The sequence below is a fragment of the Chiloscyllium plagiosum genome, chromosome 18, assembly GCF_004010195.1.
Source record: "Chiloscyllium plagiosum isolate BGI_BamShark_2017 chromosome 18, ASM401019v2, whole genome shotgun sequence".
In the NCBI taxonomy this organism is placed as follows: domain Eukaryota; kingdom Metazoa; phylum Chordata; class Chondrichthyes; order Orectolobiformes; family Hemiscylliidae; genus Chiloscyllium; species Chiloscyllium plagiosum.
This window is the reverse complement of record NC_057727.1, coordinates 53,822,771-53,845,282: the sequence shown is the minus strand read 5'-3', so window position 1 is coordinate 53,845,282 and position 22,512 is coordinate 53,822,771. Positions and strand designations below refer to the sequence as shown.

The window sequence follows — 22,512 nt, the reverse complement described above, 5'->3', positions numbered from 1 at the left end:
AAGTAGATCCTAGTATTTTAACTGTCCTGGAAGAGCTTTGCTCAGGAAGTAGCATGTTCTGGAGCACAAATCTTCAGTACTATTGCACGAATGTTGTCAGGGCCTGTAGCCTTCACAGTATCCAGTGCCTCCAACAATTTCTTCATGTCACAAGGAGTGAATTGAGTTGGCTGACGACTGGTATCTGTGATGCTGAGGATGACTAGAGGAGGCCGAGATGGATCATTCAGTCAGCACTTCTGGCAGAAGGTCACTGCAAATGCTCCAGCCTTATTTGTTTATTTTCACTGATGTGCTGATCTCTTCCATCATTGAGGATGGACTCCATATTTATGGTGAATTCAACAACTGGATGTAGCAAGATTGCGGAGCCTAGATCTGATCTGGCTATGGCTTCGCTTAGCTCTGTCTGCCACTTTCTGCTTGTACTGTTTGATATGCATGATGGCCTACATCCTAGGGTATTAAAGGAAGTGCAGCAGAGATGGTAGGTCCATTGGTTTCAATATTTCAAAATTCCCTGGACATGGGAAAAGTTCCAGTTGATTGAAAAAATGGCTAATATAACAACCTTATTCAAAAAGGGGAAGAGGCAAAATGTGGGGAAATTACAGACCAGTTAGTTTAATATCTGTTATTGGAAAAGTGTTAAAATTAATTATCAAGGAAGCAATATTAGGACATTTGGAAAGTCAAAATGCTATTTATCAGAGTCCACATGGTTTTATGAAGAGCAAATGATGTTTGACCAATTTGCTAGAGTTCTTCAAAGATGTAAAAAGCAAAGTGGATAATGAGCATCCTGTCGATGTAATGTATCTGGACTTCGGGAAGGTATTTGGTAAAGTTCCAAACAAAAGGTTGATTCACAAGGTTGGATCATAAGGGACTTGGGGTGATTTATTAGCCTGGATAGATGACTCTGACTTCTGTCCAACAACCAGAGATTCAGGATAAATGGTTTCTTTTTTTTCAATGGCAAGATGTAACTAGTGGGGTGTGACAGGGTTTGGTCCTTGGGCCTCAGCTGTTTACAATTTACATTAATGACTTGGATACAGGGATAGAAGGTTCTATAAGCCAAATTTGTGGGTGACACAAAAATAGACAGGACGGTACATTGTAATGCGGCAAAAAGAACTTTGCAAATGGATATAGATTGGAGAGTGGGTGAAAATGTGGCAGTTGGAGTTAAACGTGGATAAGTGTGAGATCATGCATTTGGGGTGAAAAAATGGGAAGGCGACCTATTATCTTAATGAGGAGAGCCTTCAGGGTGCTTTGGTGCAGAGGGATCAGAGTGTCTTCGTTCATGAGTCACAGAAAACTAGCGTGCAGGTACACTGATAATAAAGTAAATGTATGGAATGTTGACTTTTATAGCTAAGGGAATAGAATATAAATATAAGGAAGTATTGTTGCAACTATTCAAGGTATTGGTAAGACTGCACCTGCAGTATTGCACACTGTTTTAGTTCCCTTAATTGAGAAATGAAGCAGTTCAGAGGAGGTTTACTAGAAGATGAGGGGTTTGTCAAATTGAAGAGAAATTGAACAATGCAGGCCTATACTAGAAGAATGAGGGGAGATCGAATTGAGGTATTCAAGATGATAAAAGGTATGGATAAAATAGATGTGACGCAGATGCTTCCTCTTGTGGAGCATCCAAGAGGAGATCATAATCTTAAGATAAGGTGTAGCAAATTTAAAACAACATTGAGGAGAAACTACTTCTCCCAAAGGGATATGAATCTGTGGAATTCGCTACACCAAAGTATGAGGAATGCTGAGACAGTGAGTAAATTTAAGGAGGCATTATACAGGTTTTTAATTGGTAATGGGTTGAAGGGATATGGAGAGAAGGCAGGAAAATGGGGGTTAGGAGCATATCAGCCATGATCGAACGGTGGAGCAGACTCGATGGGCCAAATGGCTTAATTCTGCTCGTGTATCTTATGAAATAGTCGAGTTTAGTTGCCTGACACCTCATTTTTAGGCATGATTCTTGATACTGCTCTTGGTACATCCTCCTGCACTCTCCATTGAACTAAGGTTGATCCCCAGGTTTGATGGTGATGGTTGAGTGGAGGTTAGGCTGGGCCTTGAGGTTACAGATTGTGTTGGAGTATAATGTTGCTGCTGTTGACAGCTCACCTCGTGGACCCAGTCTTGAGTTGCTCGATCTGCTTGAAGTTTGTCCTAAGGGCACTATAGCAGTACTAAACAACATAATGGACGATATTCTCTATGTGACGGTGGGACTTTGTCTCAACAAAGACTGTGCAGTGATCACTCTCACTGATGCATCTGGCAGATTGATAAGGATGATGTCAAGTTGTTGTTGGTTCCCTCATCACCTGCCGCAGACGCAGTCTTAGTTATGTCCCAACTGCGTGCTGGTGGGACAGGACATAGCCAGGGATGGTGATGGAGATGTCTGGGGATATTGTCTGTGAAGTGTGATTCTGTTCAGTAAGGTGGAGCTTGCAGGGTCGACAGGGCTTTTTCTGCCATTTTCTTTCCAGATGCCTAGATGACACGTGGTCCATCTGTGTCAGTGCGCCTCTGGGAAACCTTCAGGAACCTGGAAGTGGGGGATTCAGTGATGGTACTGCAATTGAATGTGATGGAATGATGGTTAGATTCTCTTTTGTTGGAAATGTCTATTGACTTCCACATGTCTGCTGTGAATGTTACTTGTCACTTATTTGCCCAAATGATATCTGCAAAATTGTAAATGGTGTTGAATGCTGCAGTTATTAACTTATATGTTTCCCTCTGACTTTTTTGTTGGAAGGAACAATACTTATCCTGGAAGTTGTAAGCAACGGGAGTTGAGAGTGTGGTGCTGGAAACGCACAGCAGGTCAGGCAGCATCTGAGGAGCAGGAAAATCGACATTTCGGGCATAGGCCCTTCATCATTCCCGATGAAGAGCTAGTGCCAGAAACGTGGATTTTCCTGCCCCCTCAGATGCTGCCTGACCTGCTGCCATTTCCAGCACCACATTCTCAACTCTGATCCCCAGCATTTGCCACCCTCACTTTTTCTCCTGAAACTAATGGGAGTCTAAATAAGCTTCAGTGGTTGAATACAAAACTTGTCCTCTATACCTTTTCTGGTTCAGACTTTAAAGTTACCTCTGTTTTTGAACAGCTTGAACAGTCTTTGAATCTGCCTTAGGACGAATGAAGTAATGTCCAGTGCTTGTTTGTTTTTCATATTTTAATGATCGAACATTGTCTGTGTGCATTTGCTCAGAATTCTCCATGCTGCCAATAACAATGTTTTTATTTTTTTAAAAATTGAATTAGCATCCATATTTTTCACAAATGTTTATTTATACTTGAAGAATTACATTTCAGTACAAGTTGTTGGCTTTAAACAAAGACCGTGGTTCTAAATTAGAGAGAATAAACAGGTGCAATATGTATTGATTTCTGTGCTGAGGGCTACATGTATAATCTCATAGTTGGTATTGGTGCGCATGATCAAGGTGTAGTTGGATGTTTTATTTTTAATCTCCTTTTCTCTCTGATCAGGGTCACAAGACTGCAGTGACTTGTCTCACCACTGATTGGGATGACCAGTGCATTCTCTCAGGGTCACTGAGTGGTGACATTATTCTGCACAGCATGCTGACTGATGAAGCTCCCCCCAGGTTTTGCTCTCATAGTCAACAGGTACAGTGCCTTCAATGGCCACATGAAGGAGCTCTGATACTTGAAATGTTTAAGGTTTCTCTAGTTTGGGGCATTTACTAGCTTTTCTGATTTACAAAGTAATTCCTACACTGCTGTGTTGACAACCTGTCTCATGAAGAAAACTAAAACCCTTCTATGGTCGACAACTGCTCTGATATCATAGTCCTGAGAAGCAACAACATCTCACCCTGTTTCAAACTTTAACATTGAACTGAAATATAACTTGAAAAACTTTGTTCTTTAGAAATCCAATAGTCCAGGTTACCCCCGAGCTTTTAAAGTGCATTGTTTTGGTTGTAATTCAAAGTGATATCAGCACACTTTTTTTTTTCAAATAAATTTTCCGTAGAGTAGATTATTTTCATTTGCTGATAATTTCTCATGAACAGGCATTATGTTGTCTTGTTTATGTAATTCATTCATTGGTTCTATTCAAGAACTTGAAATTTCTGACTGGTGCACTCTACTTCAAGATCAAAAGAATGTTTGTAATTATGTCCAGTGGAGTTATTAACAATATTGAGCGAACAAGAACAGTATAGCACAGGAACAAGCCCTTTTGCCCACCGAGGCTGTGCTGACACGTGATGTCTTTCTAAACTGAAAATCTTATGACTCTCTGTATGGTCTATATCCCTCTATTCCCTGACTAATACTTTATCTGTCTCTTTCGTCTTGCTATTATCTCTAGCTCCATCACTATCTCTAGCAGTCCATTCCATGCACTTATTACCCTTTGTACATAAAAAAAAAACTTGCCCCACACTTTTCCTTTAAACTTACCCCTTTTACCTTAAACCTATGTCCCTTAGTAATTGACATTTCTACCCCGGGGTAAAAGACTACCAACTATCCATTCTATCAATGCCCATATAATTTTGTAAACTACTATCAGGTCATCCCTCATCCTTTGTTCAAGTGAAAACAAACCAAGTTTGTCCAATCTCTCCTCATAGCTAATACCCTCCAAACCAGGCCATAGCCTGGAAACCCATTTCTGTACCCTCTCCATATCCTCCTTGTTGTGAGTTGACCAGTACACAATTTTCCAAATGTGGCCTATCTAAAGTTTGAAACAGCTGCAACATGACTTGCCAATTTTTATACTCTGTCAACTGAAGACAAGCATGACTTCTGCCTTGACCACCTTATACACTTCTGTTGCCCCTTTCAGGGAATTGTGGACCTGTATGTCTAGACCCCTCTGAATGTTGACGCCATTTATTGTCTACTTCTCTCCTGCATTAGATCATCCAAATGCATCCGTAAGACCATAAGTAATAAGACCAGAAGTAAACTGTTTTTCCCCTTGAGGGTGCTCCCCCATTAAATAAAACCATGGCTGGTCCAACATTCCTCAATCCACTTTCCTGCCCCATGCCTGTAACCTTGATTTCCCCAACTGAATGAGAATCTATTGCATTCTTAAAAATAGGACTCTTCCTCCATGCCTCGCTTTGGCAAGACTTAAAATCTTCTGAGGGGAAGAAATTCCTCATCATCTCAGTCTTAAATTGGCATCCGTTTATACTGAGACTATGCCCTCTGGTCCTAGACTCTCCCATGACATGAAACATTCTGTCAAGCCTGTTAAATATCCTACATGTTTCAGTTAGATCGCCTATCATTCTTCTAAACTCTAAGTAGCGTCCCAATCTATTTAATCTTTGCTCATAAGATGACTCCCTCCATACCAAGGATCATCCTGGTGAACCTTCTGTCAACTGCCTTCAATTAAATATTTTTCCCTTCAATAAGGGGACCAAATTTATCCCAGGGCTATGAATGTGGTTTCTCTAGCACTTTGTACAGTTGCGGTACGATTTCCCTATTCGTATCTGCAATCCCCATGAAATAAGTGCCAACGTTCCACAAGTTTTCCTGAATACCTGTGGCATGGAAACAGACCCTTAGGTCCCACCAGTCCATGCCAACCTTGTTCCCAACCTGCTTGCACTTGGCCTGTATCCTTCCTATTCATGAACTTACCCAAATCTCTTCTAACAGTTAGGATTATGACCACCACTTTGTCTGGTAGTTCATTCCACACAAACCACTCTCTGCATTTAAAAAAAAAGACATTGCCCCGATGTCCTTTTTAAATCTTTTTTTCTTTCGCCTTGAAAATATTAACTTACCCACCCTAGGGAAAAGACCCTTGCCATTCTGTTATCTGTGCCCCTTATAAATCTCTAAGGTCATCTCTCAATCTCCTATGCGCCAGTGAAAAAGGTCCCAGTCTATTTCTATATCTTAAAGCCCCCATTCCTGACAACAGTCTGGTAATTTTTTTCTGAACCCTCTCGAGTTTAATAATCTGTGTGCTAGCTTTGTTTTGTCTACACGTCCTTCAGTCACGTTGGTAAAAAGCAGTTGAAGTCCACTTTGTGAAAGGGAAATACAGCTGAATTACGACTTCCAATGAACAGTTTTGAAGGAGGTAAAGACAATTGCAAATGACCTTTTCCAATTTAGCTAGTTTCCCTCATAGCACATTCAAACTGCTGTTGAAGCGTTTGTGGGTTATTTAGCTGTAACTGTGCATGCTCTATGCTTGCACTTGTGAAATTGCATTTCCCATTCAGTGACAATAATCAACTGCCTCCAATTTTACAAATCAGTTTTTGCAGGATTGCTAGCCTGCTGGGCTAGGTTAGGATCAAATTTTCCAGTGATCCTCACTGAAAGTTGCCAAAGTGTTTGATTTGTGTAGGTTTGGTAGTTAACTCTTGTGCACACAACTGAATTACATTGGTAGTCTGAACACTCCTTGCTTTACTACTGTCTATCCTGTTCATACTTGCTATCCAAACTGTCAGATGAAGAGTAGCCAGTTCAATAATGTTCGTGTATTATTAATCACATTGTTAGACTTTGCTAGCATTATTGTTAAGGTTAAGGAAAATAGGTAGTGATTATTAATTATCTAGGTCCATCAGTCTCAAATGTGTCATTGTATATCCAAATAAATTGGTTGAAATAACTGCATGCAAGTAAGGGACAGCTAGGACACTGGGAATTTTGGATGAGAGCTGTGAGACTGAACAAATCACTCCACCTTCATGAAGAAAAGCTCTGTGTCTTTAGTTATTACCGCATTAAAACATGAGTTTGTTCAAGAGATGCTGAATTGTTAAATCATAGCCAACAGGTGTTCTTGCCTTCAGGAGAGTGCTGGAACAAAATATCAAGGCAGCTAGATATTTTTAAAATGTGCTGAAGTGTAGGAGTAATGATTATGATTAAAATCACTCTCAAAGTTCATCTGGCAAAACGTTATTGGTAGTTGGACTTCATTTCGATTGTGCTTTCTTATCAGTGCACTCAGGGTTTTCTGATATATTATGTTATGTTCGTTTCAGCTGTGGTTCACTGAGTAGCACAATTGAGTTTAGAGCATTGTAGATTGAAGTCCTCATCCAGAGAATTGGTACAGAAGTTCAGACAGACTGAGTGCAATGCTGAAGGAGTACTCCATTCTCAGATACAATGCTAAACTCAGCCCTGTTTGCACTGTAGATGGATGTAGAAGAATTGTCAATATGTTGAAGAGGAATGTAGATGTTTCTAGACCAATGTTTATCTCTCAACCAGCATCATGAAAATAGATTAGCTGATCTTTATTATGTTGCTTGAACCTGCCATATTTCCCATATCGAAATAGTGTCTGCACTTCTAAAAGTACTTCACTCACTGTAAAACGCTTTGGAATATATCAGGTCATGAAAGATGCTATACAGACACAAGATATTTTGTGAGCAAACTTAAGAAAGGCACAGGTATTTGGAAAGGGAGAGGTATATGTTTGGTACAAATACTGAGGTTGCGAAATGAAATGCAAGTGCAGAAGGGGTTCTTCAGATCTTCCCATGCATTTAGCAGAGGACTGAGAATAACTCTCTTTAAAAAGTGCTGATTCTTTGGAATTTCGGTCAATTGTTTGCAGTTCAGAAAAAGTCAGTCAAAATTCCAGGTGAAAGGGAAAAGACTTTTTTTTCTTTATAAAATTTGTAAACTGTTCTGTGTTGTAGTTGTAAAACAAAATGCTGTTGATCAGGCCATGTACATAATCTGAATAGATGGCATAGGAACACATTTCTTGGGACTCCACTGAACATTGTGAAATCATTTACTTTTTGGGTGATGGATCCACTTGTGAACTGCTGTGTGATTTTATTTCAGCCCCTTCGTGACCTGAAGTTCTCTTGCTTCCAGCAGTCAATGTTGGGGAGTGTTGGTGATGATGGCAGTTTTAGAACATGGGACATCAACAGCCTACAGTTGCAGCATAGCTTTGATCATGTCCACAAAGCCCCTGCAACAGCCCTTTGTTTCTCACCAGTGATTGAGCCATTGGTCATCACAGTTGGCCTGGATAAACAAATCTCTGCAGTTGATGTTCGGAGCAAATCGTATGTATTCAAATTCCAGCAATAATTTCCATAGATGCTGCTTAGCATAATCAAGTCATCCATTAGACAAACTCTCTCGTTAAAGCTGTTTTGCTTCAACAGTAAGACCAGGATCTGAGCAACAGCTGATGAATCCAACAACCTAAGCAAATTCAGTTAAGTTGGCATTGAGTTGAAGTTGAAATATAATCCCTGGGCTAATGACTTCTGATAGTTCTTATTCTGTTTTAGGCTCAATAGCTCTTGCTCAGTGCTCTATTGCTCATTAACAGCTCTCTCTATTGATGGCTACATACCTACTGAAGTTAATTCAAATTACTCATGCTGGCAGAGCTCAGAAATATATGTTACACCTTTCCAAAAGACCTGTACATAATGCTTAAAATGCTCACTGGTATGACTTGAAAATATGTGCTGTAGTTTAATCTAATTGACTAGAATTGAGAAAAGGGATTTCTTTACTATGTGACCACAAACCTTTTTTTTTAAAAAAGCTTGACTCATCTGTAATAATGTGACTTACTATGCTAGACTTTCAATGGTTTTAAGAAGTTTAGATTGTTCAAATGAATAATGTTAGAATGTTCTATTCTGGATGCTAAATAAATTAAGTGGCCACAAAATCTCAGCTTGGTGCATTGTTACAGTGCCAGCTTGCATCTCCCACGAGTAAGATTTGTTTTGTAATTGTGCTCTTAGCAATGTGTGCTTGACCACTAATAGCAGCAGTAACATGTAACCCAGAGCTCCTGTTGTTTTATTTTTGTTTTTTGCACACACACACACACACACTAGAGAGCTTCTAAATATTGATTTTGCTTAATGTCTGCAAAACTCAGTTTTTCCCAAGTTCCTTCCACAGTGTCTCATTCATTCTTAGTGCATGAAGAAAGCTACATAAAAGATAAAATGGGTGGCTTGTCATGTTATTGTTGAGCTTCTTACACCTTGGATAGTTTCAATCTAATTGTACCAATCTCTAGAACAGAATTATCCTCCAGTTGAAATCTGAACTTCCAAGTTGAGCCTGTAGAGATGTAGAGCAGTGTGATTTATTGTTTAGACAGCAGAGTACAGCTGGACTTGCTATTACCCCGTACATTTCTGAAAACGCTCCCCTAAATGTTCAAATAGAATTAGGTGTGCTAGAGAGTTCCTTCCTGCCATTACGAATGTCATTTGTCTTGCATTATCATTCTTTTTGTCTTTTTAACTTCTCCTGTCTTTGCATCCATGACAGATATTCATTTTTGTTCTCCTCTATCCTTATCCTTTCACCCAGCTCTGCACTTAATACCTATTGCTTTTCTAACTACTTCCATCTTGATGAAGGGTCATTGATCTGAAGGGTTAAGTCTCTTTATCTTCAAAGGTGCAGCCTGCGTATCTTCAACATTTTTACTTATTTCATGGTCTAGCATCCCCAGTATTTTGCTTTTGTGTTCATACACTTCTTTTTCTCCGTCTTGTCTAATTCCATTATGCTCTTTGCTGCTCGTGTTTTTAACAAGCTGCTGTCTTATTCCCTTTTAATCAAGTTTTGGAATTTTCTTTAATATTTTATGTAGAGACCGCTGTATTCTAATTATTTTTGTCTTCCCCTTAAATTAGTTTTTGTGTCAAGTTATATTTGTGCTCTGTAGTGTTTTGCTAACCTTCTCATTTACTTTTAATAATCTTGAAGATCTCCAGATCACCACTCAGTGTACTGAGAAATTTGAACCATTAAACCGATGTACCTGAAGCCTTTCAATTCTGATATTTTAATAAATCTAAACTAAGCTGTTTCCATTTTTATTATAGAATCATAGAATCCCTACAGTATAGAAGCAGATGATTCAGCCCACTGAGTCCACGCCAACTTTTTGAAGAGTGTTTTCTGTCTTTGTGTAAATTTGTCCTTACTCTTTGATTCTAAGTTGGTGAATTTAAAACTTTTTTTTGTAATCTTCATTATTGATGCTCACATGCGACTGACTGTGTGGAGTTTGCACGTTCTCCGTGTCTGCGTGGGTTTCCTCCCACAGTCCAAAAATGTGCAGGTTAGGTGAATTGGCCATGCTAAATTGCCCGTAGTGTTAGGTGAGGGGTAAATGTAGGGGAATGGGTCTGGGTGGGTTGCGCTTCGGCGGGTCAGTGTGGACTTGTTGGGCCGAAGGGCCTGTTTCCACACTGCAAGTAATCTAATCTAATCTAATCGATCTTTTTGTATTTGAAGCTAAGGATTATGTGCTGTTGTCCCCTCTTTTTTGAAAGGTTTAATATTTAACATGTATTTATTTTTCCTGTTGTCCCCACAAAATAGTTTGATTTTACATTGTAAATGACCTATTTCACAAATCTTGTCACTCTTTTGACTCATCTATGTCTATAAGATACCTATCAAATTTCCAGATATGGCTGCTGCTTTATTGATAGTGGCAATAATGATGTTTATGATTGATTATCTACTGTGACTCATATAAATGTCAGCAAAATACAGATATTAGTCTTTGATGCTGACACAAGTAAATTAGAAGCAAACACAAAATAATGATAAATCAATCCGTCTTGAGAAATCTTGAGTTTTCATTATTTTTGCCTTTGTTTTGGACATAAGGATTATTACCCTGCACTGGTTTTATCTTGCTTGTGACTACCTCTTCACCCCTCCGCCAACATCTTAATTTATTATATTTCCAGTGTATTGTACTGTATTCGAGCAGATTGTCCACTAACTGCACTTGAGCTCTTACCAGATGGGACTGCTCTGTTGATTGGAACCTCCCGGGGAAAGGTCAGCCTATATGACCTCAGAAACATGGAATTTCCAGTGAAATCTTCCAAGGCTCACAAGGGTGCTGTACGATGTATTAAACTTCAGGCTGTGAGAGGCAAGTTTCAGGTCAGTATCATTTTTCCTCAGCTGTGTTTTTCATAAAGTGTAAGCTGTTTCATTTTCATGGCAATAGAGAGGTAGAAATGTTCACCACTCCTGTTGATAGTTAGGTAGTGCTGAATACTGCCATGTTGTAATGCCATAGAATCTGCCCTGTAGACAGACTCCAGTTTTCACCTGCAAAAGATATTTGCTTCTAAGATCAAACTTTGCTTGGTACACTTTAGGGGAGAAGTTTCAATTTCTTCAGCTCCTGCCTATAATGCAAATGCAATATTTTCATTATTGATTTGCATACAGTTTGTAATTAATCTAAGCTTTGCTCAGGTGGCATAACAACAAGAGGCTCGACAGGTAATCTTCATCTTTCGTTTCTGATTTGGGCCAGAGCTATTGAATTTCCTTTTTGAAATCTTGCCCCTATTCCTTCAGTCTCAATACTTCTGTCGTATTTTCCCATCCGCAATCAAATGTTGCTGAATCAAGTTAACTTTAAAGAGGCAAGAAAAATCCATAATGACAAAAGGCAGCAGAAACACAGCAGGCTTCATTACTTAGTAGTTTTATGGTCACAGTCACAATCCGTGGTCTGCACTAATTTCAGCCACAATTACAATAGTTTGTTGCAGTTGACCACATCGTGCACTTCCAACAGCTGACTTGATAATAGCTGGTTTTGGATTTAACTGCTTCCATTCATATCTCTCTCATCATTGCCGGAGAATTATTACTTCCCATTCCTATGCCATTACATCTAATATTTCCCCAAGGAGCACTCTTTGCTTCTGTGTTTCTTTTATCTACACAGAACATAAAACATTACAGCGCAGTACAGGCCCTTCAGCCCTCCATGTTGCGCCGATCTGTGGAACCAATCTGAAGCTCATCTAACTTACACTATTCCATTCTCGTCCATCTGGATATCCAATGACCATTTAAATGCCCTGAAAGTTGATGAGTTACTATTGTTGCAGGCAGTGCGTTCCATGCCCCTATTATACTATGAGTAAAGAAACTACCTCTGACAACTGACCTATATCTATCACCCCTTAATTTAAAGCTATGTCCCCTCGTGCTAGCCATCACCATCCAAGGAAAAACGCTCTCACTGTCCACCCTATCTAACACTCTGATTATCTTATACGTCTCTACGAAGTCACCTCTCAACCTTCTTCTCTCCAATGAAAACTGCCTCAAGTCCCTCAGCCTTTCCTCATAATACCTTCCCTCAATACCAGGCAACAACCGAATAAATCTGACTCCTTTCCATAGCTTCCACATGTTTCCCTTCAACAGCATCATCTGAAACAAAAACGTTTTCCACATAGATACTGATTACATCCACCTGTCCTCACCATTACCTCCTCTTCCCTTGATCCTTCCATTTAATTATCTATTGCATGGTTGGCAATTAGTACAGGGCAAATAGTAATTTCTTACAATTAGATATTGGGAAGACCCAAACTATTGTCTTGTTATCTTTGTAAACTTGGTGTCATTTTTCATGTTCAGGTGATCTGGAAACTGTAAGCCTGTGCACTCACTAGAATAACCTATTTCAACTTGGTCACATTGTTCAAGCTATCCCCACATTGTTCATCTGCATAAATCCTTGTCTGTGCTTTTTGCTACCTTTCAGTCTTCAGTGTTCCATTGCACTTCTGGCTGGCTCCTCATATTCCCCTCTTCCTAAACTTCAGCCCATGCAAAACTCTGCTATCATTGGTCCTTACTGATATCACTCCTGTGCTTTCTGACCTAGATTCATTCCATTTAAGCATCTTGATTTTGAGAATTCTTATTCTTGGACCAGTTCTCATAAAGGGTCTGTTAATATGAAACTTGGCCCGCTTTTCCTTCCTTAGGTATCAGTGTGCTGGAAAATTGGAAGAGAATATACAGAGCAATGTCTTGGAATGACAGACCATTACTGAGAATTGATCTTCCAACCAACAGGATCTTCACTGGGGAGGTGCAAGATAGAGTTACGGTAGTCACCACCAGTCTTCAAAAAGAGGTGGCTATGGGTAGTGAGGTGGTTGATAAATGTCTTGCTTACATCCATCTCTCTCTCTCTCTCTCTCTTTCCCTCTCGCACATCCTGTTAGAGCTCAATTTTTTTTACCAACTCATTCTTTCACAGCCACTCCTGTGCTTCCTATAGCCTCCATACTAATTAAATGCGAACTCATGCAATTCTACGTCTCATCCACCCAACCAGCTCTATATAGCCCTTAAGCCATCTTAATGGTTACCATTTTTAAAAATTAATTCATAGATGTCATTTATTGCCTATCCCTAACTGTCCAAAGGGCAAATAAGAGTCAACCACATTGCTGTGGGTCTGGAGTCACTTGGTAAGGATAGCAGTTTCTTACCCTCAAGGACATTTAGTGGACAAGATAGGTTTTACCCCCCAACAATCGATAACTGATTCATGATCGTTATTGGACTTTTCATCCCACGTTTTCATTGAATTCCAGTTCCACCATCTGCCGTGGTGAGATTTGAACCCAGGCGCGAGAATATTACCTGGGTCTCTGAATTAACCATCCAGTGATAATTAAACTAGGCCATCTCCTCACCGAATGGTCTGCTATTACATCTTCCATGTCACCTCTCCCAATATCCAGTGTGGTGGACCTCAGGAGCCATACAAAGATGAAATAAAATAAATGTCTATAAATATCTGTTAAAATCTTTAATAAAATGGCCTACTAATTTTGAAAGCCTGTTCAAAACATTTAAATCTACTCTGGTGCTTAATCTCTTATGAAAGAAGAATTCAAAACCTCAAACCCAGTGGATCCTTTAATCACCTCTTTAAGCTGTCCATTTAACTGCGAACTTAGGGTCTCTATTTTAGATAGCGGGTATGTCAAGGATTAAAAACAATGGAATGAAAGCCTTTGTGTGAAGTCAACAAATAGTTGTTTTTAGTGCTGGAATAGATGTTTCTCAACCCTTGCAGATTATAGGTTAAGCTATTTTCTTAGTTTTTCAGCAATAGTGATATAAATAACTTATGACATTTCTACAGACAGGACCTATCCTTCAAGGGCATTTATGACTGCATTTTAAAAAAATATATCAATTTCAATCTGTCGTGTTACAACCTGGTGGTGAACCCCTCTTGTTAATTAAACCACACACCCAGAAAAGCTCATCTCGCCTTGTAATCTGTTAAACTGAGTGACAGAGAACTCCCAAGTTCCACTATTTCAAGAAAATAACATCAGTTTATTTTTAACTCGAAAAGTGAACATTAACCAACAGCAATTCACAACTCTAAGCCCCCCTTTCTCTTAACTGCTCGTTATCTGCCATCAATTCTAAAGCAATATGCTGTTCCAATAAGACACTTACTAAAATTGCATCAACTTAATTTCAAAACCACACATCTGCTGTCATCTTCAGTCTTTTTCTTCTTCCGGCTGAAGATCACCCTGGGTCATCGTCCTTCTTTTTATTGTGACTGTTTCAAATGAAAAGGTACCTTTGATAGAGAATGTTTCCTAATTTCTTGGGTTCTCTATCAATGGCAGTTGCTGTCTCTCCAATTTTCAAAATGCCTGCATTTTTAGGTTCCCAAACATTGGCTTGTCTCATTGGTTCAATGTTAACAAAACAATAAATTCAAACTCGATTGGGTTTTAGTATCCTAGGGCATAATTTAAACTGATTAGTTAAATGTTGAATGGTTGTCAAAATGGCAACCAAAACACAGGTATCCATTTCACAGCCGAAAGTTACATATTTTTAATTTTCCAGTACACTCTGAGACTGCCATCTAGTCATATACATTAGGGCTTGTATGCTCACACTTCAGGACAGCAATCACTGTCTCTTAACGGTACAGTACACCCCTTCAATTTCATAAAACTGAGGCTCTTGCCACTGAAAGCAGGATAATTGAAGCCTAAACTGAGTGTTCCACTTGTGGATTTTAGGGACTTCATCACAGTTATCTAACTTAGGCAGTCCACAAGTTTTCAGTAATTTTCTGATAGTTTGTTGAATTTGTTAAGCAACAGTCTAGATTTGATATTATTTACTTAGATAAGGAAAGTATACAGCTGTAACAATTGGAGATGTTTCATTGGTACTAGAGGGCAAACAGGCTATTTACATAGAAACGTGGGATTAAGAATCCAATATAGAATGCTTTGGTCTTGAAGTGATTGCAGCAGCGTCCTGCTTTCTAGCCAAGGCATTAAGGAATACTTCCCTCAACCCCCTCCTCCTCCTCCTCCTCCTGGTCGGTCTTCTGTCTGCTCGATAAAGACTACCCTGTGGGGACCACTGATGAAAAGTGTTGTGTGCAAAGTCTGCTTAATGAGAACTCCTCAAAAAGAGCTCCCCTCTGCCCCCTGAGCAAGAGATTTGCAGGGCAGCTTATTTTCTGGGCCAGTTTATTGACTGAACCCTCTTGATCAATGGCCATGGGACAGCTACTCGTAAAGTTGGATGGCAATTGTTTTCTTTCCTACTTTTGTTTGAAGGTTAACTTTCGTTTCTTCTCGGAACAAAACATCCTTATTTTCAAAAACAGTACACTGCTATAGGGTACATTTGGCATCGGATAAACTGTTGAAACCCATTTGATGTGCATCATGACATCTAATGTTTCTGGTAATTCTTCCCTTTTTGTTTTCCCCAGCGAAACGTTTTGGGATGTTAATTACTGCTGTAGTATCCATGAAGTGGAATTTCATGCCACACAATAAATACTAGCAAGGTTTAGATTTTTAACTGCCTCCAATGTCTAACACGATGGCTCTGTCTGAGTTTGCTTTTCTTTCATGTGAGAATCATGCCCTGTGCCACTTGCTTAATCGTGAAAATGTAACCTGTTGAAAATGGGAGTGGATTTGCTTATTTGGTCCTGCCTACTATTTGCAAAGGTGCACAATCCAAGCCCTTAACTCTGCTTCTCTTCTCTCAGATGCTGCCAGTCCTTTGAATTATTTTCAGCATTTTCTGTTTTTATTTTCGATCCGATTTACTCCATGTTTTGGTTGGCTTAGGCTTTATTTCAGTGTTTAAAATTCATCATCTTAATTGTTTTATAGCTATAGTCTGTGTTTATATTCTGGCGTATGCTGAAGATAGGATTATAGAATCGAGACAGATCTTGAATGACTACTATAGATTGAATTATGATGATAAGCAAAACAGTATTTTAATTTCAGGAAGTGCAGAATTAATATTGCAGTGCCCACACTAAATTTATAATCTGGAACTCATGTGTTTCGTGATAATGAGCTCTTTACTTTTGCATGGTCTGACGACTCACAAAGGGAATGTTATGATGAGGACTTGGAATGTGAGACGTTAATGCCTGTATTTCCTTTTGAGTTCATTTATATTGATCCTGCAGGGAAGTAGTTGTAGTGATGGCTGTATTGTGGCTCCTTTGCAGTTCTTAATCCATTATTTGAATGATAGGTTATTTATCAAATCATTGGTTCCGAAACTAATGCTGTCTTTTCTATAAGCTGACACTGCAGTGGGCCAGCTGGTGTATTGCTGGCTTATTGTGTTTTATGGACAATCTGAACAAAATATTACATCTGTTTGGTGGAGTAACGGTTAACATTTGAAGCTTGTTTTGCTACTGTTTGCCTGTTGATCAACAGTCTTAGCACCTTAATTAAACTGAACTTTACAGAACAGAAGACCTGACTAAGTAACATGAAAACATTAATCTTCCTTAGGCTCATCTTTCCATAAAGACATTGCCTTCATTCTGCTGATCAGTTTGATTTGAGGCTTGATCAACTCATGAATAATAACATGTTATGACATTGCAGCATGAATATGCACTCTGGGATCTGGAATTTGAATGATGGACAGCTTGCTTTAGTTTCTCCTGCAAACACTTACATACATAAAATCTTATACTTTGCCTCAAAATAACATTGCTACTTCTCAACCCTACAAGAAATATGAAGAATTTGAGTCTTCTCTCATTTAGATTCTGATTGTAATCTATTATCTGTAGTGATTATCAACCCAGAATAAGACTGAAGTTATAATTGTCCATCTTCTTTAATGACTTGCATATACCAGTGAATTATCTGTTTCACGTGCACACATTATAGAAGAGAGTGACAAGCAGAGCATTTCATTATTCTAAGCAGAGTCTTGTCTTGTTCAGTTGGGCTGTGGATGTTGTCTTGGGGTAATGGTTGAACGACAGGTTGTCCTCTGCAAATGAACAGAAGAATGTTTGGGGTTCTGGTGCTCAAGTAAAATTGGCGTGATCTGAAACATTTGAACGTAAGTTACGAGGAGAGTTTCTTTACTTGTCCTGATGCATAGATCAAGTGCTGTAGCCATAATTTGAGTTTAGGGGTATGCCTTTTTCCAGGAGTGTTGATGATTAGCTCTATGTGCTATGTAGGGATGCTCTGCTAGATTTCTATCCATGCCTCCTAAAAGTAATCCCTCTTATTTATTGATTGTCATCTTGTACCTTGCCAAAGTGAAAATTCTTTTCGGGTCTGATAATGATTATTATGTGTGACACAAATCTTAGTAATAAGAAATTATCTCATACATTTCAGCAGGCCTATTGGAATAAGAAGTTTTGCTTTTTTCTCAAGTTGTCACTGCTGCAGATGCAGATGGTTGCTAGTAACTCGGTCTAGACTATTAAGGAAAACTTAATTTCTTAAACTGCATTAATTCAAGTTTTCCTTTGTCAAAAAAAAGAGGTCCGGTTTCCTCTTTGCTACCGCAAAGAGAACTTGATATTCCTGATTAGGATGCCTGTAACCAGAAGTGTAATGCTACATGGATAACTTGCTGTGAACTGCTCTTTGAAACGCACAGTCTAGCAACCAGGGGAGAAGAGATCCAACTTCCACAGTGTGTTGTGTTCACTACGAGAAAGCGAGGACTGCAGATGCAGGAGAATTGATAAAGTGTGGCACTGGAGAAAGCACAGCAGGTCAGGCAGCATCCGAGGAGCAAGTGAGTCAATGTTTCAGGATAACCCTTCTTCAGGACTGTTCACTACTCCAATCAAGCAGCTCCCCAGAAAAACTAATTGCTGCAAACAAATCTTGAGCAAAAGCTGCTGTTTCAAGTTGTCAAATGGAGTAATGGAATTCAGAAAAGTGCAGCTAAGCCTCCTGGGGTGTAGCTTCTAATATTTACAATTCGATACAGACTTGATAAGGGTGTGAACATACCATTCTCTGAACATCCATCAGCACAAAAGGGGATGAAAGCAATCAAGTTGAGAGATGTATTTTCATGGGACATGATGAGTGTGTGTGGCCTTACTTCTTTCAGTTTAATGTCTTCTGTTTCCTTGAATGTTAAGGAAATCCTTTGAGAGGAAAGTAGATAAATATTAATTACTTAACCTCTCTTGGATACACCAAAGGTTATTTAAATAGAAATAAAAGCAAAGTTATTGTGGAAATTGGAAATAAGAACAAAGTGCTGGAGAGACTCAACAGTCTGACAGCATCTGTGGAGAGAGAAACTGAGTTAATGTTTTGATCATCTTCAGAACATTCCATTCTTAGAACATCATCACCAAAAGGGCAAAGTAGTCAATCTGAAGAAGTCGTTTTGAACTCAAAGTTCACGCTGTGTTTCTCTCTCCACAGATGCTGCCAGCCTTGCTGAGTTTCTCTAGCATTATCTGATTTCTCTAGCATTATAACATAAATTTGTTTTGGTATAATTCATTATCTGTGGAGGTTGGTGTATTTCACTGCGCTCAGATTTAAAGTTGTGAAGCTTGTATTCTGCACAAAGAGGATTCCCTTTTGAAATCTACTTGACTGTTGCTTAAATATGTTGAAGGAACAGAATGTTTTCCTGAACTTGTCACTATCTTTTAGTGAATATCATAACTAAAGATAATGTGCTCATCTTTGTTTGAAAACTGACAAGTTGTACTTTGATTGATTGATGGATTGATTGATTGATTATTTGACCTTCAGAATTGGCCTTGGCATTCTTCTTCCACATGCACCAAAAGGTACTGCATTATATCAGAAGATAATACAACAGAAATCCCTTGAGCTCATTGCCTGGAGATTCATTTTGAATGGTGCAAACGCCTGCTGTGTAATAGAACACTTGGCAGATCTTTAATCCTTTGCAGTTTAGAAAATAGAATGGGGCTTAAACACTGCTCCTTGTTTCTGCTAAGTGGGGAATTGGTTTGGTCGATACATTCTTCTTGCCTTGTGTTTAGATAGAAAATTGTTTCTATACAAAATAATGAAACTGCCGATTCAGCTATCATTACAAGGCATTGAGCACTATATCTGAGAGGTGTGGACAAAATCAAGGCATAATGTAAAATGTGAAACTCAGTGAGGGGGATCAAACAATGTGCACTCAAAAGTCATTATCTCCTTGTGTTTCTTTTGCTGGAATGTTTGACCAGAAAATAATTGTTTTCATGAAACAGTGCAGGGGAAAGTTTGGGGGTGAAGGGAACCATGGGAAAGAAGAGAGATAGCGATTTGGCCTTTAAGATCCGACAACTTAAAAACCACTCAACAAAAACCCTCAAATAACATTTCAAATAACTGGCTGGTTAAACTTTTTAACCTTGCTGTGTGTAAATTGGCTGCTGAATTTCCCTGCACTGTAACATTGACTATGCTTCAAATGTACTTAATTGAGTCTAAGATTAGATTTTGACTACTTTTTTGATGAATTCCTGTAGGCTGAATATGCAAATATTGTCATTGAGTAATGTTGCGAGCATATGATGTGATGTCTTAAAGCACCTAGTTCGTTACAAATCTTCCAATATTTGTTTCAGTCTGGCTTATTTTAGGGTAATTCTCAAAAGGCGTTTTTTTTCCTCTAGGAAACATTTCTTGTGGAATTGTTTAATGCCTTTGAGATTTCAATTTCTGTTTCTGGCCGTATGGATTTTTCTCTAGATTGAAAAATTGATTTTTCACAGATTTGGTAGAACATGATTGGGCAGATTAGAACAGTAAGCAATTTTAGCAACTAATAATGATCAGTATGCCACACCTGTAATGCATTTAGAATGTACCTTTCATGTGAATCATAGGTTGTTCTCCAGCTTCAATCAAGATTGTTGCTTAGCCCTTTGAACCTTTCCAGCTATTTTATAATCTGCAATCCAGCTCCATAAACCCACCTTTTTTCTCCATATACATCTGACATCAGTTGCCTTTTAGACCATAAGATATAGCGGCAGAATGGCTGTTCTGCCATTCAATCATGGCTGATGCGTTTTTTAACCCCATTCTCCTGTCTTCTCTCAACTTACTAATCAAGGGCCTATCCATCTCTGTCTTAAATGCACTCAATGACTTGGCCTCCACATCCTTCTCCAGCAATGAGTTCCACAGATTCGCCACTCTCTGGCTGAAGAAATTCCACCTCATCTCATTTCCAAAGGGTCGTCCCTTCACTCTACAAATAATAGAAATATTTTCTCATTGTCCATTCAATTCAGGTCTGTCAGTTTCTGTAAGTTTCAACGAGATTCCTGTTCATCCTTCAAACTCCATCAACTTCTCCATCTGACAAGGCCTTCATTCCTGGATCATTCTTGTAGACTTCCCTTAGACTCCTCCAAAGCCACCACATCCTTACTTAAGATACTAAGCCCCAAACCACTCTCAATGTTCTAAAAATGGTCTGACAAAACTTTATACAGCCTCAGCAATACATCTTTGCTATTGTATTCTAGCCCTCTTGAAGTAAATGTGAACATCATATTTGCCTTCCTATCTGCCAACTGAACCTGCATGTTAACCTGAATAGGATCCTGAACGAGGATTCCCAAGTCCTTTTACTGCTTCAGATTTCCAAAGCTTTTCCCCAATTAGACAAATGGCTCTTCCTCTATTCTTTCAACCAAATTGTATAACCTAACATTTTTCCACATAGTATTCCATCTGCTGCTGCTTTGTCCACTCCCTTAGTTTGTCCAAGTCCTTCTTCAGTCTTCCCACTTTGTCAATGCTACCTGTCTCTCCACTCATTTTTGTCATCTCTACAAACATAGCAACAATTCCCTCAGTTACTTTGCCCAGATTGTTAATGTATAACATGAATAGTTATGGTCTCAACATTGAACTCCATTAGTGATTGGCTTCCATCTGAAAAAGACCACTTTGTTCCAACACTCCAGCTTCTGCCAGTTACTCAATCCTTTACCTTGCCCCTAACACCATGGTCTGTTATTTAGCAGCCTCCTGTTGGCACCTTGTGAAAGGCCTCTGGAAATCTAAATAGATCACATCAGCTGCCTTCCCTTTGTCTAACCTGCTCGTTTTCCTCTTAAAGAATTCTAACAGATTTGTCAGGTGTGACCTCCACTTGACGAAGCTGTGCTGACTCTATTTTACCACACACTTCCAAGTACTCTGCAATCCTATCCTTAATAGTGGGCTCTTAACATCCTGTCAATGATCAAGGTCAGGCTAACTGGCTTATAGTTTCTAGTCTTTTGCCTCCCTCCTTTCCTAAGCAGGAGTGGCACCTTAACTACTTTCTAGTCCTCTGGGAGTCTCTCTGATTCCAGTGATTCATGAAAGATCACCACCGTTGCCTGTACAGACTCCTCAACCATCATCTTCAGAACCTTGGGGTGTAGTCCATCCAGTCCAGGTAACTTAGCCACCTTCATACCATTCAGTTTCCCTAGAACTTTCTCCTTTGTGATGGCCACTACACTCCCCTCTGTCCCCTGGCTCTCTTGAAGTTCTGGTATGCTACTGGTGTCTTCCACTGTGAAAACAGATACAAAGTATCTGTTCCGTTCCTCCACTATTTCTTCCCCATTACCATTTCTCCAGCTTCATTTTCCAGTGGTCCAATGTTGGCCCTAACACCATGCCTCTCTTACGTTTTAGGTGGCTTTTTTAAAAAAAACATTCACAATCTTCTTTTATGTTACTTGCTAGCTCATCTCCTATTTCATCTTCTCCCCATTTATTGCTTTTTAAAATTTATCCTCTGCTGATTTTTAAAGGCTTCCCCCTCCTCTGGCTTCCCACTAATCTTCACTGTATTGTATGCTTTTTCTTTTGCTTTTATGCTGCCCCTGACTTCCCTTGTCAGCTGTGATTGCCTCATCCTCCCTTAAGTATTTTCTTCTTCCTTTGGATGAATTTCTGCCATGTCTCCAGACTTGGTCCCAGAAGCCCCTGCCATTGCTGCTCCACCGTCTTTCTTGCTGGGCTCTTCTTCCAATCATCTCAGGCTAGCTCCTCTCCTCATGTGTTTGTAGTTACCTTTACTTAATTGTTGTACTGTTACATCTGATTCCAGCCTCTCCCTCTCAAATTGCATGGTAAAAGAAGGAAGCATATGTAAGGTACAGACAGGATAGATAGAGTGAATCCTCAGAAGAGTCTTAAGGCAGTAGGTGTATACTTAAGAGGGAAATCAGGAGGACAAAAAGGGGACATGAGATAGCTTTGGCAAATAGAAGTAAGGAGAATCCAAAGGGTTTTTACAAATCCATTAAGGACAAAACTAGGGAGAGAATAGGC

General features: G+C 39.3%; 1 protein-coding gene across 5 annotated transcripts in view; it reads left to right on the top strand.

Annotated features, from left to right (window-relative positions):
* LOC122559217 (protein NEDD1-like) overlaps positions 1-22,512 on the top strand; it is an 83,792-nt gene that overhangs the window by 30,106 nt on the left and 31,174 nt on the right. For all 5 annotated transcript variants that reach the window (XM_043708598.1, XM_043708600.1, XM_043708599.1 and 2 more), the window contains 3 exons: positions 3,542-3,682; positions 7,886-8,115; positions 10,798-10,999. In XM_043708598.1, the coding sequence (XP_043564533.1) occupies positions 3,542-3,682; positions 7,886-8,115; positions 10,798-10,999 (573 nt within the window). The remainder of the gene's footprint in view (positions 1-3,541; positions 3,683-7,885; positions 8,116-10,797; positions 11,000-22,512) is intronic.